General features: G+C 39.9%; 1 protein-coding gene across 6 annotated transcripts in view; it reads right to left on the bottom strand.

Moving 5' to 3' along the window:
• STXBP4 (syntaxin binding protein 4) overlaps positions 1-23,282 on the bottom strand; it is a 123,503-nt gene that overhangs the window by 38,031 nt on the left and 62,190 nt on the right. For all 6 annotated transcript variants that reach the window (XM_054047033.1, XM_054047032.1, XM_054047034.1 and 3 more), the window contains 3 exons: positions 20,384-20,500; positions 16,421-16,470; positions 14,081-14,214 (listed from right to left, as the gene is read on the bottom strand). In XM_054047033.1, the coding sequence (XP_053903008.1) occupies positions 14,081-14,214; positions 16,421-16,470; positions 20,384-20,500 (301 nt within the window). The remainder of the gene's footprint in view (positions 1-14,080; positions 14,215-16,420; positions 16,471-20,383; positions 20,501-23,282) is intronic.

The following is a 23,282-nucleotide window of genomic DNA, read 5'->3' on the forward strand; positions in this document are numbered from 1 at the left end:
AGTGGAGTGTAAACAGTGATGTGGCAAAATGAGATTAGTGAAGTAAAATATAACAGAATTTAGCATTTCACGGGGACTTAGATTATACCTTGGACTTCAGAATCTGAATTCTGATCTTCCAAATTGCATTTTAACATGCTCCACTGGCTCCGGAAAAAAAAAAAAAAAATCTAACGGGGAAAAAAACTCATTTTGTAGTTTATACACTCACGATCCATAAATGATACAGTATGTTTGGCACCTTAGAGACTAACAAATTTATTAGAGCATAAGCTTTCGTGGACTACAGCCCACTTCTTCGGATGCATATAGAATGGAACATACATTGAGGAGATATATATACACACATACAGAGAGCATGAACAGGTGGGAGATTTGGTAAGACAACTCCCACCTGTTCATGCTCTCTGTATGTATGTATATATATATATATCTCCTCAATGTATGTTCCATTCTATATGCATCCGAAGAAGTGGGCTGTAGTCCACGAAAGCTTATGCTCTAATAAATTTGTTAGTCTCTAAGGTGCCACAAGTACTCCTGTTCTTTTTGCGGATACAGACTAACACGGCTGCTACTCTGAAACCTGACAGTATGTTTGTAGATTTTTGCTGCTTTTGTTTAAGATCTTTTTAAAAGGCAGATATACCAATTGGCAGGTGGTGCACTATGTAATGTAATATTTGATTTCAATGATTGACTCAATTGTTCGTGGACTTACCAGGCCAATGAATACACAAAACTATAATTGTAGCCATCATCATGCTGCTCCTTCCCAAGTCATTTTTACACCAGGAAAAATGTGCATTTTTAACACATTAGCTAACATATAGTAAAAAATATATACATTTTTCCTAATGAAGACATGGCCCCAGAGGAATGACCTTGGAAAAAATTATACTTTCCTTCTGATAGTGAAAAGATAAGACAGCTGGATATATTGCTGGATATTTTGCTAGCTCAAAAGAATGTGGTCTCACATTTCAAACCAGACCTCTTTTTTGTGTGCATAATTAGGAGCACCTGGTGCACATGGTCATTTTGGGAGGATTTATTAAAGGCGATACACTATATCCTAGTAAAGAGAAGAGGATAGTAGTTGATAAAGTTCCGGTAGGAACTGAAGAGAAACAGTCCAATGATAGAGTCCCATTCAATTACATAAATGAAGGCAGACCATTCAATACTGTCAAATTCCTAAGTGCTTGTATACAAACGCAAGAAGTCTAAATACTAAGATTGGTGAACTGGTGTCTGGTATTAAATGAGGATATTGATATAAAAGGCATCACTGGTGACTTTCCAGGACTTCCATGACTTCTGCAGCAGCTGGTGCAGCTGGCCTGGAGGCCACCTGAGCAGCTCGGGCATTCCTGGGCCAGCCACACCGGCCGCTGATGGGGCAATCTCAGGCCACCGTGGCCCTCTGCCCCAGCTGCAGCAGGAGTTTGGATGTGGGAGGAGGCTCAGGGCAGGAAGTTGGGGCATGGGAAGGGGTGAGGGCTTGCCTCGGGGGGGCTCCCCGGAAGTGGCGACATCCCCCTCTCTCAGCTCCTAGCAGGCAGCTCTGCACGCTGCCAGGGCTGATGAGAAGGGTGGGAAGCCAGTACAAATTACCGGGGCCCCGCTCGTTGCCTTACCGGGGCCCGGCAGTCCGGAAAGGGGCCTGGGGCCCAGCTTCCCCCACTCTCGTCGGCCCTGTTTAGCCGGTCCGCCCTTGCTGGGAGGCCCCCCAAATTTTTTTCACCCGGGCCCGAACTTACTGTCGGTGGCCCTGCACGCTGCCTCTGCCCGCAAGCACCATCCTGCAGCTCCCACTGGCCGTGGTTCCCAGCCAATGGGAGCTGCGGAGCTGGCGCTCGGGGTGGAGGTAGGTAGGGAGCCTGCCAGCCCCACCAGCACCAGCAGGGGTCCTGGGCCACCACCCTCCCCCCCCAGCGCCAGCGGGGGTCCGGGCCACACGCCACCCCCCACAGCACTCGCAGTGGCCCCAGGCTGTTCCCCCCATGGGCAGCCACGGTGCCCCGACCCCAAGACTTAGTCGGGGGTATATAATACAAGTCATGGACAAGTCACTGGCTGTGAATTTTTGTTTACTACCTGTGACCTGTCCATGACTTTTACTAAAAATGCCTGTGACTAAAATGTAGCTTTAATGATAATCAATGGAACATGGTAATACCAGGGCACAAAATATAAAGGAATGACAGAGTAGGTCGTGCTCTTGGGGGAGTGGCACTATAGGTGAAAGAAAGCACAGAGTCAAATATAATAAATATCTTAAATGAATCAGATAGTACCATATAATCTGTATGGATAGAAAGTCCATGCTTAAATGCTAAGAGTATAGCAATAGGAATATACTGTTGACAACCTGGCCAGGATGGTGACAGCGACTGTGAAATGCTCAAGAGGATTAGAGAGGCTACAAAATCAGAAAATCCAAAAATAATGAGGGATTTCAACTATCTCCACACTGACTGGGAACCTCAGGATGGGATGCAGAGATAAAATTTCTGATATTTTGCCACTTACAAGCTTTCCTCCAGTTTGTTAGCACTGTAGTCCTTATCAAGAATTAAATATTATATTCATTAGAGCCAACATATAAGAGTCTCAGATTTCTTTCATGCAGGCTAAAGGATGTATTTGTGGTTTGTAAGTCAACAGTAAATTTAATCTGTTGTTCAAGAGTTGGCACAAGCTTCCAACAGGGAATTAAATTCACAGGTATAATTCCAAGTGAGAAAAGCTGACCCCCTCAAGTGAGTGCTGAATGAGAGAGATGGCTGAATGCATGTGTTTCACCTAAGTGTGATTAACCAGTGAAGAACAATCCTTAGGAAATTAGCAATTGCTGAAACAGTTTTTTTCTATCCCACCTGTACAACAAATCAGAACATCTTAACCTTTGCCAGTATAGCTTGACTGACATTTACTTCGAGAGTAACTGGACTAAAATAGGGGGTCTGAGGTTGTTTTTATATTATGTGAGTGGCACAATATTAGTATGTGTCAGCAAGTTTAATAAAAGTTTTGGCAGAGCAGATGCAGACATATAACCAGATGTTGCACAGCCAATGAATGAAAACCTAAACAGTGGTGTTTTTTTCGTTTTTGATAAGTCTATAATGATTGCACTTACATATTTTTAAGCATGACGTCCCCATGTCAGTAACAATACTGAAACACTTTTAGGAAGCTTTAACCAGCTTATTATTTTATGGCATATACTTACCCCCCAATATTTCCATTATGACTTCCGATCATTTATTCCAACTTAACGCCTCCTATCTTGCTCTCCCCCCATCCATGTTTCAGACAGTTTGTGGGCTCTACAGCCAAGATTCCTCGTTCACCTCTTCCTGTTACCTTTAAAACCCAATTATTTCAGAAATCTTTCCTTCTTCTCCCCCACCCCCACTACAAGAAACCCTTCCTTACTCCCACCTTCCCTGAATTTTTGTATTGGGCATACTGTCCTGTCTATCCCAGGCTCTGACCCTGCACAGACTTATGTATGTACTTAACTTTAAATCTTTGCAGGACTGGGGCGTCAGACTGTAAACTTTTCAGGGCAAGCAATATGCTTGGTCTTAATCTATTGGCCAATTTGTAGCTGGCCTGGATCAGGTTTTGCAAGATCTCCCTCATCCTACTTGTACCAGGGATTACAAACACTGAGCTAACCTAAAACTGATGAGAGACTCTTTAAAGGGGTACCCCTCTGGCCTCCAATTCCTTGCAGAAGCCAGCAGGTGTGGTAGAGCACATGTTTCATCCTGTAAAATGGGATAGAAGCTCACTCTTAAGCATCTGCTTCTTCAGAACCCCCCAGATGAATGCCAGCTAAACTAGTCTTGCAAGCGTAACGTGCTATATAAACAGTTTTAATAATTCTATTGTAAGAATAAAAAAATCAAAGGTGCAGTGTTTTCAAGAAAGGAATGTAATGCTTAACAATGTAACTCTGCTCTGCGAAATGGCAAATGCCTATTGAAGCAAGCATGTAGAATGCTTGCTTCATTTTCCATATTTCATGCACTCTTACGGTACGTTTATCTATATCAGGGGTCGGCAACCTTTGGCACGCAGCTCGCCAGGGTAAGTACCCTGGTGGGCTGGGCCGGTTTGTTTACCTGCCACGTCTGCAGGTTTGGTTGATCGTGGCTCCCACCGGCCGTGGTTCGCCGCTCCAGGCCAATGGGGGTGGTGGGAAGCGTTATGGGCCGAGAGATGTGCTTACCCTGGTGAGCCGCGTGCCAAAGGTTGCCGACCCCTGATCTATATCAACATTTGTAACTTGTCAACATGATTTCAATGAATACAACTGAATTCTTATTTTTGATTTATTGACAAACAAAACTTCACCTAAAAGCTAATGTTTTAAAGTAGGTTGCTTGCTTTGTTATCTCAACTGATAAGATACTCATGTATAGAAATGCATCCTTTGGACCTTGATGCCATCATAATAATACCCGTAGCCTGCTACTGTTCTGTGTTTTCAGTTTAGCACAACAATGAATTGCTGGCAAAAGTCAGAAGCTAAGCTCTGTCATTAAGGAGATTGGTACTAACAGTGTGAGTTGTTGATACTACTCGCATCAGATTTATCCCTAACATATTCACTTAGAGTTCTTGGTCTGAGGAATAAGTCATCACTTTAAACTGGTTAACATGAGGTTATGAGATTTCTTTACATAGCCCTCAATTCAGTTATTACAACAGCCTTTGCACACTAAATGATGTTATTCCACTAAGATGATGAAATGTGACAATTTTTAAACCCAGGACCATCTCAATGGTGTTATTATAGTGAATATTATATGCTGCAGATAACTGATCGGTGTTAAGACTGAACATGAAAACAGACATTTATCTCACATGCTAGCTAAGCAAGGAATGCAAAAATAAAAGCCACAACAAGGACAGAAATAAGGATAATAATAGATCTGCCTTCTAAGAGAGCTAGACAGGTCTACTGGTCAATGCTATGCTGCTTCCTGAGAGGAGTCTGCATTGAACCTCCAGGGGGAAATGTGGATAAAGTACTCAAGAATCTTTGTATACTGCTTCAGCTTTTTTCTATCTGTTACAATCCAATAACAGGCATTCAGCTTAATTTGAAGAGCTGAATTCTCTGTTACCTTCTGATAGGTCTTGGTTTTATGTCACATACATGCAATTCCATTTATTCATTCATACTCAAGGGGGTTCTTTACCAGTTCTCCATTCTGATACACAAGTGCAGCAACTAAGTGATTATTCTAGACTTTCAAGCCAGTTATAAATTAATACAGCACTTGTATAGCTTCCACAAGGATATTCCAGCAGTCTGAAAATCTACTCAATAAAAAAAAAGACAGGGACAAATTCATCCCTGCTGGGGTCAATGACTTTACACCAGAGATGAATTTATCTTTCTATGTTTTTAAAATTGAAAACCTCTGGATAAATCAACCTAAAAAGTTTCTCTCTGCTCAGTTTAGACCTTTATGGCAATCATTTTGCTCACATGTTCCAAAAAACCGAGAGGTGGATCCACAGAAACCACAATTTGCCAGTTAAAATTAAAAAGTTACTGAATGTTCTTGAACTATAAAATTAGGCCCAGATCTTGTATGGTGGATTGGCCACTTTGATGCACAGCCAACATTGGAAGGACAATTGCAGCTTCTGGGCCAGCCCCCCCCTGCTGTTAGTGTAGAAGGCCTGGGAAAAGTACGCCTGGGTGGAGCCGCTGGCAGCCAGCATAATTTAGAATGGTCCTCGGGGTGCTTTATGTTTCACCAGAATACTGGCCCAGCACAAAGACAATGCTTGCTGCCTCTTCATAGCTGAGGATGCAGGCATAATCAGCACCTTTATAATAAATCTTCCTCTAAAATTTTCATTTTAGATCATAGTTATGAATGATACAGAAGTTACCAATTAAAACCAAGTCTTGGAATTGTGTGTGTCTCATGTCCAGTAAGAATAATGCTTAAAGTCTGAGTCATGTTGAGAGACTGCAATAAAAAAAATCATCGAAAATAATTACATCACTGTGAGATATATCTTGGGCAGATACAATAGCGATCTACCCTCAGACCTCAGTATGATTCTCTGCCATCTTATCAAGTTTCAGGCATTTATAAACCTTGAATATCTCCCAGGAAGAAGCGTACATGATTTGAATGAAAGCCCACAGTGGATCAATTGGCAGAGAAAAATATATAAAGCTGGCAGAGAAAAATATAAAGGGAACTGGGCAAGATTCTAAATAAATTAATAAAGAAAAGTGGGTCACTAGTCCAAATCTGGCCCAGGTCAGCAGTGGCTGTACTTCATTTTCATTTCATGGCTATTTGTGTGAAATTAGTTTGCTGGTCTCAGTCCAGTTCTTAATAATACCCCCCCACACACACCCATTGTCACTAATTTGTACCCTAATTAACTGTCTCACCAGAAAAGCCAAGGATTGAATATGCATGGGATCCAATCCAATCCCAGTCCCATTGCAATCAATGACAGTTTTGCCACTGACTTCAATGAGAGCATAATCAAACCCACTGAGAAGATTCAGAAAACCACTTTAGCCCCCTGTGCTGGTTATGTATGAGGTACGTTGCCAGGGTAATGAGGGGAAGCTTATGTTATTGCTGCTTCTGCTGCAACTATCCTGGGGATTACGAGAGGACTTGCTTCCAGGAATGTCAGTCTGGCACCTTTCATCAGCATTAAATTCACACACACACAAAATTCTATCATTAAAAAACATAGAAACGATTAACAAATATAAATCCATATAATTTTAAGTATAACAAATACCTCAATATTAGTGGTGTAATGCCATACAGATCTCTGTTACAGTTAATTGGCGGAACTGGTGAGATGTTTAATAAATGAACCTGTGTAATATAATACTACAACAGAATGGAGTGGGAAAAACAATGTACGTGTGTGTCAGTGGGAGGAAGATCGACACCTAAAGCACAGAGCACCTCTGTGCTTAAATTTTTATGTACATGTGGCTGTAAATATTTAAGATACACTATATCATGTCTTTCAGCAACAAGCTGTGACTGTGATGGAGCCTGACCCCAGGAAATAAAACTTAAATTCCATTCACCTTCTCAGTCTTGTCTCTGTCATTCTTAAGGGAGATATTTCTCAAAAACAGAATACAATGAACTGACCTGCATGTTCTTTCAGCTACTTTTTAAACTGACCTTGAAGCGTACTCATTAAACTTGTATAAATCTGTGCACTATAGGTAAGCTGTATGTATAAACAGAGATAATGACATGGGTTTCCCTTCTAGAATATAGCAGAAATTATTTAGCCTGGTAGAATATGGAATGGAGCTGTAGTATATCGACTAAGATGAGGAAGGTTCTCAATACTTTTCCTACTGTTTTGAACCTATCTTAAAGATTTGTCTTGTGGACAGCCTCATTGGAGCACGGTGAAATTTTTCTATTGGATGCTATATTCACCAAAATATGCAGCTTTTGAGCAATCAAAACTATTTGAATGTGGGCTGAACTTGGCGAATAGCTTCAGCTGAACTCAAAACATTTGAAAAAATCAAAACAGTTCAGTCTGACATTTTTGAAACAACATGTTTTGACTTTTTTGTTTCAAAATGACACTTTATTTTGAAATTTAGCTAGATTTAAAAAAAAATTAAAAGGGTAAAATACACCTCAAAATGTAAACAAAAGAAATTTGTTTTCGGTTGAATGAAACATTTCCTTTGACTCAAAACAATCCCCCCCCCCAGCTTTTCATTTTGGTAAGAACTCTCTCCCTCCCCAAAAAAAGTTTGGGTTGAAAATGAAAGGATTTTCCCCCCCCATTTTTTTGAGTCAGCCACCGAACTGAAAAAAATCAATTATTCAGTCAGCTCTCAATCATAATTATGCAAGCCACCTTCCCTACCATTTGTGATCACATCTTTGTAAGAACTATTTTAGATTTAAATAATAAAAAGATGCCTACACAAAGCTCTAGAGACCCTAACACATAATTAATATTACAATAAAAATCCCAGCAGCATTAAAATAATCGTTCAACAGGAATTCCGCCAACCAGACACCAACATATTTTTCCAGCCTCCTCATTATTATAGGAAGCATAGCCTCAGGCCTGTCCAAAAAGCCCTACTAGTCGGAAGATCACCAAATATGGTTTATTTTGGATCCAGGCAGCTAGCAACTGCTTACATGAATAAGTAACATTAGGAAAGAATTCACTGTATTTTTAAACTGTCTTTTATGCAGTGTAGCAGCTGAAATCAAGGAGAGATGCTACCAGTAAAGGTCTTATCCAATGGGAATCTCTCCATTGATTTCAATGGGCTTCAGATCAGGTCTTATCTGATCAGCCAGTATTCCACAGACCCCTCAGTAGCTGCTCTGGGAACCACTGGATCACGTTCTGAATAACTGTGCTAAAAGACTAGGACAGGTCATCATAAAACCTTTTTCCAATTTAAACAATTCATTAATGTAATCACTTATCAAGATTCTTCTGAAACAGCTCTTCACAAAGCAGAGTTCACAAGTTAGACTTTCATGACACATTTCTTATAAGTAAATTAATAGCCTTCAGAAAAACAGTTTCAATCTGGGTATGTTTCTTAAACTACATCTTATGCAAAATGAATATCGAAGTTATCTGCTCAGTAATTTTTGCTCCACTGCTTTAACTCTAAAAATATATCATTAACAAACTATTATGTGGGATGCTCCATGCTGAAAAGAGTAAAACCCCTCACTCTTCACTGCAACATTCACTAAACATTATTATTTGGTACACGGTTTATGATCTGGTGCAGGCACTAATGTCCTTCTTTAAATCAGCCAGTCTGGTAGAACACATGGGAAACATTCTGTGAAAATCTGGTTCAGAGGATTGCCGAGAACTGTTGAATATTTACTTTGCGTCTGTGAATTTTTTTTTTTTTGTTAAGCTTGGAGAGCTTTAATGCTTTAATCTCATATACAAGCTCAGCAGAGCCTGAGTCTATCTGTAATGCTCTCCAAATCAGAATGAACCCAGAAGGATGACGTTCAATCTTTAAATCCCTCTCTGCAGAGCTATTTTTAACTCTCAGGTTCACAAAATGGATCCATACTATGGCTCTAGAGCTTTCTTACTGAATCCTACCTATTATATTTGACACAACCAGATGTTAGTCTTCAATTGCATTTAGGTCTAAAGGTTTCTCTCGCATGATTTCCTGTGTAGTCTGACAGAAATAATTTAATGTGACACAACATTTCCATCCCCAATGGTGCAACCTGATTCTCCCTCCCCCAACATTCCCCCAAAAAGAAAAAAAATCTTTACTTGTCGGACAATATTTTTGCTTGCTGAAAGAGACATTATTGGTAGTTCGATTTAGACCGTAAATACAAATTAGATACAATTATTTAACATGCAACATACCATGGCTTTGCAACAATAAATAATGTTATGATAAATCAAATGAGCCGGTCACAATTATTCTGCCCCTCTAGTTCAGCTACTCTAATTCCAGCTCTCACAGCATTTTTGTGCAATTTCAGCATCTACTTATTCGGAACTCTCTCTCACACAACATTTTATGCACTCCTGTATAGAGAAGGTAGGATAAGAGGTTTTCAGTTCCAGACAATGTAAGGATTCACATAAATGTATGCACATGAAACATAACCCGGCCAAAGAAACTTATTTAGTACCAGTCTAAAAGGCGGGTAGCAGACAGATAAAATAAATGTTTGTTGTAATGGCTGTTCCCACCAAAATTCTTCATGTGTTCCATAGAGGGATGAAAAAGCAAACCAAAAAATCCTGTAATGTATCTGTAGGGCCATTTTTGTTTTATTTTTAAAAGTTAAATTAGCTGACGTAGTTTATCATTGACACATCCCCTCAACTATAGGTACATATGATCAAAATAGACAGCCATTTGGATGCTCTACATTGGGGATCCTGTCATAAACCACCATAATCTCTTAGCTTTGCACTCTCATGCAGTCTAGTACAATCTCTAGTCATAAACTGGAAAGACTTTTGCATTTGGACAGAGATGTCAGGTAACAATGGATTTACAGAGGCAACCTAGAAATACACAAATATTGTAAAACTTGTTAAATTTGTCTCAAGAATACAACTAGTCTATGCTCATTCCCTAGCAACACTAACAAAAAAATCTCCTTCATTAACATGGGATTAAGATGCAAAAAATATATCACAGTAAATAACGTAAAAGTAATGCATTACAAAGTTACGAAATTCAGCTCGTTTTATACAATTCCGGAACCTCTACAACACCTAAATTCCTCATCCAATCTGCCTTAAACTTTCCTGAAAAGTTCTATCCTGGGATAAATTCACAATTGTGACATTTCAGGTGCATTGATTGTACTTTAACAAAAGTGTGTTTGAATATTAAAATGGAGCTTATAAGAGAAAACTAGTTTCAGCCTTAACAATAGTTGAGTGTCTGTCTCTCCATAAATAAAACATATTAGAGGTTTAGGATGAGTTTTATATAGTATCAAACCAAAATAGTCCCTGGTACAATTGCCCCACTAATGGTTCCCTTCCACCAGCTGAGAGTCAATATTAAAGAAAACACCCCCATCCTCCTATGATGGACTGCTAATAGATTTAGAAGCTTGGAGAGCATTTGTTCCCTTACACAGTATATCACTTAATCACTACAGATTAAAAATTATGAAAGACAATATTCAAAGACCTTAAAGAACACACACTCATTCTGATGGAACTTCGGAAGGAAAAACTGGGACAGTGTGGCTTAAGTACTTGAGTCCTTAAAGCTCAGGTGCTGGAGGGTTCCCAAGTTAGCCTGCACATCATCATCATGAGTTTGGGCCAAAGCCCATTGAAGTCAGTGGGAATCTTTCTACAGACTTCAGTGAGCTGTGGATCAGGCCTAGTGAAAGGAGAACCCCAAGTTTCTGGAATCCCTATGGCACTTCAGTCTGAGTAACTGAGCTTGTCCTCCTGTACTTTCACAGGCTAGGGCAGTCAAATTATCTGAAGTCCCTGGCATGTGTTTTATGAAGAGTGATGGATATTACTGAACAGGATTAAAATAATTTCCATGTACTAAACTGGCATTTCCTACCTTAATGATCTCTTTGGCAGTGGAGTGCCTGCTCATGAACCACCTAGGAGGAAAGGCAGTGTGCAAAAGAGAAGGGAAGGTGGAAGTACAAAACTAAAATGAGAAACTTGATCCCTTAGATACCACTGCAACTCTTTAAATGATTTGCTGCATGGCACCAAATCGCTGCAATCACCACTATAATACTCTCGCTTTGCTGCACTTCATTACAGGCATCTAATGTAAGAAACTTTCAAGGCACTTATTTGCCCAGCAAACATTTGAAGAATGCGACATACTGATCAGAAATGTCTACAGGTTGCTAGTTTAAACCTCAGAAGAAATATTTTCTTTGTTTATTAAACTGCTGTGCTGTGAACGAAAGCTGGTCTAGCTAGGAGAAAAAGGACAGCAGGTTCTCTCTCTCTCTCTTTAGGTTAATACAGATGTCAGAAATTCCAAACTGAAAATAACGTTTTGTTAGAAATAATTCAAGGAAATAGCTAATTAATTTTCATAAGGGAAACATTCTTTTATGGCCTAGTTTTAATTCAAAATATTGGCAATAATAAGGGATTGTGTTTCATGTAGCCTACTTTTTTCTTTTGGTGGTGGAATTACAAGCATGCTGTAAAAGGCTAGCTATGATTTATTACAGGACATTCAATGAATTGGAGAACACATCCCAGCCACATAAATGAGATCAATTATTATTTCTCTCAGTGAACAGTGGAATATGTATGTAATGAACTATTCTGGCATATCTGCTTAAAGCTAAAGAGATAGAGAATTACTATTATGAGTGTACCAGGAAAGGAAAAACACTGCTAATTTTAAAGGCAGCAACTAGCTTCTTGCTCTGGAGATACAGTTATCTATGCCCCAGTCCTATGAGATATTGAGCACCTCTTGAGCAGCCAGAACGGAGGGTGTCAATACTGCTCAGGATAGGTACTCTAGATGGTGAAATAAACAGAAGAGTGGCTATAGTAACAGAACAGCACTAAAAATTCCCCAATTCAGTTTAACCGAGTAGAAACTTGATAATTTTCTATCAGGCCCTGGACTTGCAGCCCCTACTCATGTGAGTAGGTCTACTGTCATCGGTGCACCAACTCACATTCATAAAAAACATTTCAGGATCAGACCCCCTCGCCTCCAACTGCATAACCTTCTTTGTGCAAAGCTTTACAAGTGAGAGCTGAAGTGAAGTCTCACTGAAATCAATGGGAGATAGGCACTCAGGTGGTTTTAAAAATCCCACTAGGTGTCTAACTCTGGCCCTTAGGCACTTTGGAAAATTTTACCCATATCACACTTGACATGTTCGAAGTCCTGTACAAACAACTAGTTAATCCTTGGGAGGACCCACGTGGAAGGCAGGCGTTAGTCTCCTTTTAGAAAAGGGGGAAATGAGGCAGAGGTCTCACAGCAAATCAGCAGCAGAGCTGGGATTACTATGCAGAAGATTCCTCACTCCCCAGTCTGGGCCAGACCCTGGCCTCTACTCCAGGGGCTCTGTGCTGCTCTGATGATTAAAAAGTAGCCATCAAGCTGACTTAACCAGCCCCTGATGACTCTCTCAGCTCGGGGAAACCTTTAAGTGGTACCAATTCATAGAACTGGCATCTATGCCATCCCCTCTCTGCTCCTGGTGCAGAGTGTATGGGGGAGAGAAGAGACTGAGAAAAATAACCATGCTTCAAGCTATTTTTGCTCCTTTGAGCTGTGCTATGTGCTCCTTGGCTACTGATCTGAATATTATTTCCATCTAATTATATCATGCTGTTGCTGAAGACGACTGTTGCAGTGCCCGAGCAGTGTAAAGGGACCTTAAGTGTAAATGGGAAACAGGACTGTAGACTCCTTGATGACTTTTTCATAAATTGGAATTGGGAAGGAGTGATACAGTCAGCTCTGCCCTCTGCCATCAAATACCTTGTCTCTGCTACCCCAACTCTGCATTCACTTACAATTCTGGGTTCCTTGAATCAAGACAGTTAATTGTGAACCGAGATATGAAACGTACTGGTATAATGTTAATGAAAAGACTCCAGAGGATTGTCCCATTTCAGCATTAGTATATGTACCCTTCTAGTGAAATGACCAATTAACCAGCTGTTGTGTTAACTGATTATAGCATTTTTAAAACTGCTGGCTGACAGTCTTTTCTTTCAGACAGTTGTAATGTAATATTGGCCAATGCTCATTTCTTAATCCATAAAATTCTTTCTAGTCTATTCTGAAAAGATAGATCATTCCAACTGACAAATGATATAAAGATCTGAAAAAAAAAAAATTCAAATCTCATTTTGGTCAAAGAAAAAGCAGAACTTTCTGATGGATTGCAATTTTTTCTTTTATCTTTACATTAGATCTGATTCTCCTTTCACTTCAGTTTTATACCAGTGTAACTCTTTTGACGATTATTGATATCAATTTATATCAGTGCAATTGACAGAAAAATCAGGACCAATATGCTTACGTTGTTAACAGGCTGGACTATGTGAATTACCTTTCTTTCTGGACTAGAATAGGAAGCAGGCTGTAGGAGTCTGTCTCTGAGACCTGCTTGTTAAAAGGTCCCTTTTTCTTCCTACCACCTGACTGTCAGTATTATAATTAGTGCTTTCCTGGAACCATACCCGCAGTGTAGGCTAGTTACCATTGGGAAATATGGGTTTGGCACATTAATAAAAGTGCCTTGATAAGGGCTGATAATGAACCTCATAAATCATAAACCTAAACCACCCTTTCAGCTCATGATTCTTTACGAAGTGTAAATGCTACAACTATCTGAACTACACCGAGGATTTTCCTAGTGGCTATTATGCTCAAATGTGCTTTCTTCTGATGAACCTACAGATATGACTGATTAGATTTATTGTTCAGTTGATAACTGCTGAAATATTCCACTTTGCATTGCCAATCAAAAGGTGAAAGGGAGAAAGGCTGTGCGGTGGTGGCGGGTATACTCACAATCTACTTCCAGAATGGCACGGACAGATTTAGTAAGATCTTTGGCTTCTGCTGCAAGGGTTGCTGTGACAGTACGTCCATTTCTTCCCAGTCGTGCCAGGAGTGTTTTGGTAGATAATGTGCCTCTTCGGTCACTGGAGGGAACACACAGCAAAGAGATCAACTGTCTATAAGATTACAAGGGAAAATGTTCTTTTTAATAAAATAAAACAGGCATCCTTTCACCTTGTTGAACACATCTCTTGGTTGATTTTAGTCTCATTCCAGTAATAAATAAATAAATAAAAAAATATGCTACCAAATTCAGGAGACTTACTGTGACTCTAACAGCACCCCAATGTCAGAGGGCAAGGACCTCCCCAGTATCTAGCAATGAGTTTCAGCAGAACAGTTCAGTGTACCCCAACTCACTAATGTCATAATCTATATCTAACAGCTGTAGGGTCAGGTATCATTGGAAAAGTAATAACACACTGATCGTTAATATTCTTGCATAGTGTATGTATGGTAAACCCACAAAGGAACACACAGTTGTGCTGGAAATATGGGACTAAAATGTGTTCAAATCAGACAAATGGGGACTTGGAACTCAGGTTTTTCCCAGACAAAGGAAAGGCTGAAGCCTCCATCCAGGTGCAATCATAATCAATGGGTTATTCATCTGAATATCAGAAGTTGCAGGAACAGATCAACTTGCATTGCAGCAATCACCAGTGGGAGAGGAACCAGCATGGAGTCTTATCCTCCAGACCCATGACTCCTTTACTTGGCATGAACTTTACCTGGTGGTGCACCCTTCAGAAGAGTATGTTTCAAAGATTGATTGAACTATAAAAGAGAGAGTAAAGCACCTTTATGTTATGCTTCACCTTAGGAGACAAAGGAACTAAGCAATGTGATCTTGTGATGGATCCTGACCAGTGAAGTTGGGTGAGAGAAATCATCTTGAATGAAGACTGTATTTTACTAGATTAAGTTTATCCCCAGCAATGTGTTACACTTACCCAAAGATTATACTGGCTTCTGTACTCAGAATCTCCTATGAAAACAGGGTATACCAACTTTGTAAAGAATGAAATGTTGCTATCTCTGTTAGTCAAATACAATTGCCATTGACCTGACTGGGATTAGTGCATAAATACATAAGGGTAGAATTTGTTTGCTACTTAAAAGGCATCCTGGGAGCTTGATCTTGAAACTATCAGTGAGACAAAACCCCTGATAATTTCAGTTAAACAGATTTGATTTTACTAGGAATTTTGCATGAATAAGGTTTGCAGGATAGGGTCCTATTTAGCATTTATTCTTGAACATGAACAAGGAGAAACCTGCTCTGTGAGACAGGATAGAATTACGTTGGTATTTTAAGAGGCCAAAGGCTGCTCTAAATCCTGTTGAATACATCTGAGCTGCAGCATTTTTTAATTAAAGTAATTCAGTTCACTTTCATAAAGTTTAGATAAATATGGTTTCTCTGATTACAGGCTTGAATGCTTCTTGCTTTGTAACAAAAGCAGGTAGTGCTACTGGAGTTTGCTGGTACAATCCTCACGGTACACAAGGTTATACAGTTGCCATATTTAGGGTCAGGAAGGAATTTTTCCCTCTGGCAGACAGCCCTAGCCAGCGGTAAGAGGCTATTCCCTCTCCCTTATTGCAGGCATTACATGGCAGGTAGCTGATTATTTCATTCATAAGCTATTTGATGCAGTGGGCCAAGCGTTTTCTCCCTAGCCCTGTTAGGGGTGGTTTGATGATGTTCTGACATACGTGAATATGCACATTTTTCTTTTATTCCACCTTTGTTGGCAGGGTCATTGGCCACATAAATGGTGCAGGAAGTAACCTTGAAAGTCCTCCTAACCAAAATCTAAACTCTCGGAAGAAACGGAACTAGACAGATGTTGGTGGCACTAACCGTGGTGATGCTACTTATTACTGGACATAGGCGAGAGGCAGTCTCTACCAAAGAGTCTTACTCTTTGCATGGGGAAAGACTAAGGTGGAAAGCTGTGGCAAGGGATATAGTGTCTTTGGTTGATGGAAGCATGCAGATGCCCATAGGTGTGCTAGGTCTGTGCTGATTAACTGTTTTATCTTCAAATTGTTAATGAAAGTTGCAGCCCTGAGACCAGTGTTGTGTTTTTATTTCCACTGTTCATAAAAGTGGCATTCAGAAATGCATGGGAGTATAGAAAGAAAACAGCTAAGGCTTAGGATGAGTTGTTTGGAGCTTCTAACGCTCTCACAAAGGTTTTCAATAACATCATGTATTGCTATATTTCATATCATTTCACCATATTACCTTCAATAAAACAAGTTACGTTTAGGTTTTCTTACCTTAAATTTGACAAGGGGATGGAGTTGTCTGCTAGTACTTCATGCACAACCTGTTGGCAAACAATCAAAGAAATGAATAGTTAATGGTTTATAAGCTTCACATACTATTTTTGTTGCTTTGTCGTCTACTTAAAGACCTTCTGTCTCCCTGCAAACTTTGTACACACAATTTGTATTCCTAGTCACAGGGAATGAGCTGGGGTCTCAGTTTTCTTCTGAAGGACCCTAAATGATTTTTCATGTGGACAATATTCTATCAACCCAAAGCACCTCAGCCACATCTATGCAAATGTGAATAATATATTGTAGGACACTTTTCATATGGATTTTACTCTATCTCCCTAACCGCACAGATCTTCTCGTAGAAAGGCTAATTTGCTAAATCAAACGTTTTCCTATTGGCAGCCATTATGTAAGGATTATAAAATGAGAAATTTCTCAGTCTCTGTGGAAGTAAAATTGTAGATGCAAATAAGGTATATTGCTGAGATATAAAAGAGAACACTTCAAATGACATAATTTCCGCCCCTAAGGAACTCTTTTGTATAAGTCTGCGACACCTTTCCCCCATATCTGACATTCAAAAACAAAGTCTAGGAGATTTTCTTATATTGGCAGTCAGCATAGGGGGAAGGAGCAGTAACAATTTTAAGCTGCCTGAAAATTATAAAATACAAAATCACCCTATTTTCACAGCAAGGGGCAACTTAGGTACACCATAGGGGGGAGGCAAACACGAATTGGCCAAAATTAATTAAAACACATCCGTGTTGTGTGTTTATGATCTATACGTCCATGTTATAAACCTTTCTACTATGTGAAATAAATATATGAGTAGACCAGGAGTACTTGTGGCACCTTAGAGACTAACAAATTTATTAGAGCATAAGCTTTCGTGGACTACAGCCCACTTCTTTGGATGCATCCGAAGAAGTGGGCTGTAGTCCACGAAAGCTTATGCTCTAATAAATTTGTTAGTCTCTAAGGTGCCACAAGTACTCCTGTTCTTTTTGCGGATACAGACTAACATGGCTGCTACTCTGAAACATATGAGTAGACCATGTCCTCAGCTAGTATAAAGTGACACAGCAACACTAATGACAAGTTTCAGAGTAACAGCCGTGTTAGTCTGTATCCGCAAAAAGAAGAACAGGAGTACTTGTGGCACCTTAGAGACTAACAAATTTATTAGAGCATAAGCTTTCGTGGACTACAGCCCACTTCTTCGGATGCATATAGAATGGAACATATAATGAGGAGATATATATACACACATACAGAGAGCATAAACAGGTGGGAGTTGTCTTACTAACTCTGAGAGGCCAATTAATTAAGAGAAAAAAAAAAAACATAAGCCACATAACCTCAGCCATGCTGAACACAACGCCATCTACAGCCTCAGAAACAACCCTGACATCATAATCAAAAAGGCTGACAAAGGAGGTGCTGTCGTCCTCATGAATAAATTGGAATATGACCAGGAGGCTGCTAGACAGCTCTCTAACACCACATTCTACAGGCCATTATCCTCTGATCCCACTGAGGATTACCTAAAGAAACTACACCATCTGCTAAAAAAACTCCCTGACAAAGCACAGGAACAAATCCGTACAGACACATGCCTAGAACCCCGACCAGGGGTATTCTATTTGCTACCCAAGATCCATAAACCTGGATATCCTGGACGCCCCATCATCTCAGGCATTGGCACCCTAACATCAGGCTTGTCTGGTTATGTAGACTCTGTCCTAAGACCCTACGCTACCAGCACTCCCAGCTATCTTCGAGACACCACTGACTTCCTGAGGAAACTACAATCCATCGGTGATCTTCCAGAAAACACCATCCTGGCCACTATGGACGTAGAAGCCCTCTACACCAATATTCCACACAAAGATGGACTACAAGCTATCAGGAACAGTATCCCTGATAATGTCACAGCTAACCTGGTGGCTGAACTTTGTGATTTTGTCCTCACCCACAACTATTTCACATTTGGGGACAATATATACCTTCAAGTCAGCGGCACTGCTATGGGTACCCGCATGGCCCCACAATATGCCAACATTTTTATGGCTGACTTAGAACAACGCTTCCTTAGCTCTCGTCCCCTAACGCCCCTACTCTACTTGCGCTACATTGATGACATCTTCATCATCTGGACCCATGGAAAAGAAGCCCTTGAGGAATTTCACCATGATTTCAATAATTTCCATCCCACCATCAACCTCAGCCTAGATCAATCCACACAAGCGGTCCATTTCCTGGACACTACTGTGCTAATAAGCGATGGTCACATCAATACCACCCTATACCGGAAACCTACTGACCGCTACACTTACCTACATGCCTCCAGCTTCCATCCAGGACACACCACACGATCCATTGTCTACAGCCAAGCTCTAAGATATAACCGCATTTGCTCCAATCCCTCGGATAGAGACAAGCACCTACAAGATCTCTATCAAGCATTCTTAAAACTACAATACCCACCTGCTGAAGTGAAAAAACAGATTGACAGAGCCAGACGAGTACCCAGAAGTCACCTCCTACAAGACAGGCCCAACAAAGAAAATAACAGAACACCACTAGCTGTCACCTTCAGCCCCCAACTAAAACCTCTCCAGCGCATCATCAGAGATCTACAACCTATCCTGAAAGATGATCCTTTACTCTCACAGATCTTGGGAGACAGACCTGTCCTCGCTTACAGACAACCCCCCAACCTAAAGCAAATACTCACCAGCAACCACACATCACTGAACAAAACCACTAACCCAGGAACCTATCCTTGTAACAAACCCCGATGCCAACTCTGTCCACATATCTATTCAAGTGACATCATCATAGGACCTAATCACATCAGCCATACCATCAGGGGCTCGTTCACCTGCACATCTACCAATGTGATCTATGCCATCATGTGCCAGCAATGCCCCTCTGCCATGTACATTGGCCAAACCGGACAGTCTCTACGCAAAAGAATTAATGGACACAAATCTGACATCAGGAATCAAAATACTCAAAAACCAGTGGGAGAACACTTTAACCTGTCTGGTCATTCAGTGACAGACCTGCGGGTGGCTATATTACAACAGAAAAACTTCAAAAACAGACTCCAAAGAGAGACTGCAGAGCTAGAATTGATATGCAAACTAGACACAATCAACTCCGGTTTGAATAAGGACTGGGAATGGCTGAGCCATTACAAACGTTGACTATCTCCCCTTGTAAGTACTCTCACACTTCTTATCACACTGTCTGTACTCGGCTAGCTTGATTATCACTTCAAAAGTTTTTTTTTTTTTTTTCTCTTAATTAATTGGCCTCTCAGAGTTAGTAAGACAACTCCCACCTGTTTATGCTCTCTGTATGTGTGTATATATATCTCCTCATTATATGTTCCATTCTATATGCATCCGAAGAAGTGGGCTGTAGTCCACGAAAGCTTATGCTCTAATAAATTTGTTAGTCTCTAAGGTGCCACAAGTACTCCTGTTCTTCTTTTTACAGCAACACTAACTGGCTCAGTATAAAATGGTGCAGAACAGGCTGAGTTGGATTAAGCATACAGCAAGCTAAAATTCTGGTCTTTTAACATGTTTTCAACATAACCTCTGTTTACTGATGTATATCTGCCTCTTAATTTTGCAAATGGGCATTATTTTACTATTTCCAGATAAAGAAACTTGACCTCTAAATGCTAAGATATAGGTTTTAATGCACAAACAAAAGAATGCTTGTTACAATTAGGCACACAGCAACAATCAAATAACTCAAAAATCCCTACATGAAATTCTGCCTTAACCCGTATTTCAGCAGGTTGTATAAGCTGTGAATGTTTTTTTCAAACTACAGTTTTACACATTCATGCTTAATTTATCCTATTTGTTCCTTAGCTTTATTAACACACATCTTTTCCTAAACAAAATGCTGCTGGAAACAACAATGGAAAAAAGTTACCTCTACAAACTGCAGCAGTTTTGCAGTGGCCACCTCAAAGGTTTTCCTAGCCGATTCTGATTTCCGCAGCTGGCAGTCAAGCACAGTAATTCTCTTTCTTAAATCTTGAACACTATCCTGTGGAAGAAATTAAGTTAATACTATCTAATTAATTTCAAGACTTAATTTTATTTATCCTATTTGTCATTTTTCAAACTTTTTGAGTGAACGGTGAAGGTGATGGGGGATGTCTCTCCAAATTTTAAGGAGAGCGGAAGAAAGAAGCAAATACTGTTTTACCAAAAGGATCCCGAAGGCCCTAAAATTGCCTAAAAAATGCACATGACGTTTAAAATAAAATCTGAATTCAGAACTTATTGAGAGATACTGTAGATTTTAAAATGTTGTCCCCTCAATGCTTTCCTTGCATCCTTCCGTAGCACTCTTTATCTCCTCCGTGTTCAAGTAACTGAGGACTTATCTACATGAACAATTAGCTCACAGCAAACTGAGGTGTGACTGTACCCCACACTGGCCTGCTGTTGCCCAACTCCCTGCTGATGTGTGTTAACTCTTTTTAAGAGTGCTTTGAGGACTAGATCAAAGTGCTCTAACAAACTATTAACACGTCAGCAGGGTGCACAAGGACAGTTGATCTGCGGCAGGTTAGTGCAAGGTAGATTCACACCCAAGCTTGGTGTAACCCATCATTCAGTATTTGTTACATGTCCCCCTTTGTGCCTGATCCATAGAGGATAAGAGTTTGGTACAGCCCTATCAACAGAGGCTGGCTCTTTAGCTGTAACGCGTTCAGTCTCTGGTGGCGTTGGACAAGATGGAGGCCACCATGTATACATGAACACATTTTGTTTACCTGATCTGTGTGCTAGGCAGAGGATTAGGCACAAAATACCTCCCAGTAAAAGGGAAAGAAAATGCCACTCTCTACAAAGACAACGGTTGACATTGCCGTAGGTGCACTTCTCTTGAAGCCCATCACCTGAATACAACCTACTATAAGATTTGCAGCTACTAAAAAGTGCTGTTACTAATAACTATATCTTTATTGAAAGCAAGCAAACACACACACACACACACACACACACACACACACAGTTTTGTGCGGCAGAATCCCCATTATTCTGAATATCAGAAAGTCTGCTTGATTAGAAAGTTTCTTTTCTGTAATGTATATCGCACTGTTCATTACTGGAAAAGGAGATGCTAAGCCTACTTAGGGAGGATTTTATTAAATACAGCCAACTGCTGCTGCTTTACTAAGTACAGTTTTGGTTTCCCTGGCTTACAGATGTTATCAAAAGGCAAAGTGGAGCAAAACTCTTCTTCATGTACTGTACCTAAAGAAACAAGGTGAACTGATCAATATCTCTTGCTTACACTATCAGTTGCATAAATTAAATTTAGAAGAGCACTTCAAAGTATGCTACTTAAGTGGCCTTATTCTCTACTGCCTTGCTGTTGTACAACCACTCACACAAAGTGGGAGTAAAAGGCTACCAAACTGGAATAGTAATGTTTTACACCAACTTATTTTTTTTAAATCTATCAGGTTTATTATGGTAATGCCTAAGGACCAGCCAAGAATGAGGCCTAATTGTGCTAGGTACCAACACAGACTAGTAGACAGTCCCAGCCCTAAAGAGCTTCCAACTTTGCACAAGTACAAGAGTTTAATCCTGCACCTGTTGCAGTCAATGGGAGTGTTACCACTAAACAAGATGGGTGGAGGATCAGGCCCCAGGTCAGATTTTTGAAAGCACTCAAATCCAGATTTTCAAGCACTCATGTCTGCGACCAGATTTTCAAGAAAGTTTAGCATCCAACGTGCATCAAAGTGATGAGCATAACTGAAAATCTGGACACTTATTTTGTGCTTAAATGGGAGCTGCGCTCTTTTGAAAATCTGGGCCTAAGCGATTGCACAAAGTGTGTGCAAAGGCAGTGAAGTATTAAGTCCACGCACTTTATAGCTCTTGTAACACAGTTTTTGCTTTTTTAATATTGAACTAATTTTCACATTGAAAATTTCAGCAGGCCACCCTTATTTTAAATTATTGGGCATATCCATTTTTCATGGGTAAACTAGGTAACTACACACACACACACACACAAATTCCAATTATTATTGTTACTATTTTTTAATCTGCATTATTGTAAAACCTAAGAGCCCTACTCATGGTCCAGGACACCACTGTTCTAGAAGCTGAACGAACAAACAGAACTCTGACCCAGAGCTTACAATCTAAGTATAAGACAAGAAACAACAGATGGATATAGACAGACAACAGGGAAGTACAAAGAAACAATGGACAATATATGTCAGCATAAAAATGGATTCCCAGTTATGGAGGTTCATTAGAAATTGTCCCAAACTGTTTTATTCTAAATTGGTCTCTAAAAATCATTGGGGATAATATGGTGGCCTCGAGTGTGAGGCTCATTTGTACAACCTTTTTCATTAAAAAAAAATAATATTTAGGTCACACTAATGTTGTTTGTGTCTTTCCAATAATTAACTTGAGTAAATGTGAATGTATTCAAGAATAGTCCTGAATTTTATATTATTATTATTTGTGCATCACTGAGAAACAGGCTAAAATTCTAACTATATGCCAAGTGTAAACAACAAACGCACTTACTGAAGATACATCTGCACTGATTAATAACAGAAACCCGGCAAAAGCTGAACTGAACATGTGTGAATTTGCTTAGGAATCTAAAATATCTTTCAGTCTCTCACACTTTCTTGAAAGCTCTAATCAATCACAAAAATGATTTTTCTTTGCCTCAATTTTGATGACATTTATTAGTAAATTTTAAAACAAAACAGAAAACGAAAATATTCAGTGTTTTATACTTTAGTGCTTGAGATGTGCCATATTGACCAATGACCCAAATA

Source organism: Malaclemys terrapin, chromosome 13 (genome assembly GCF_027887155.1).
Source record: "Malaclemys terrapin pileata isolate rMalTer1 chromosome 13, rMalTer1.hap1, whole genome shotgun sequence".
Classification (NCBI taxonomy): Eukaryota; Metazoa; Chordata; order Testudines; family Emydidae; genus Malaclemys; species Malaclemys terrapin.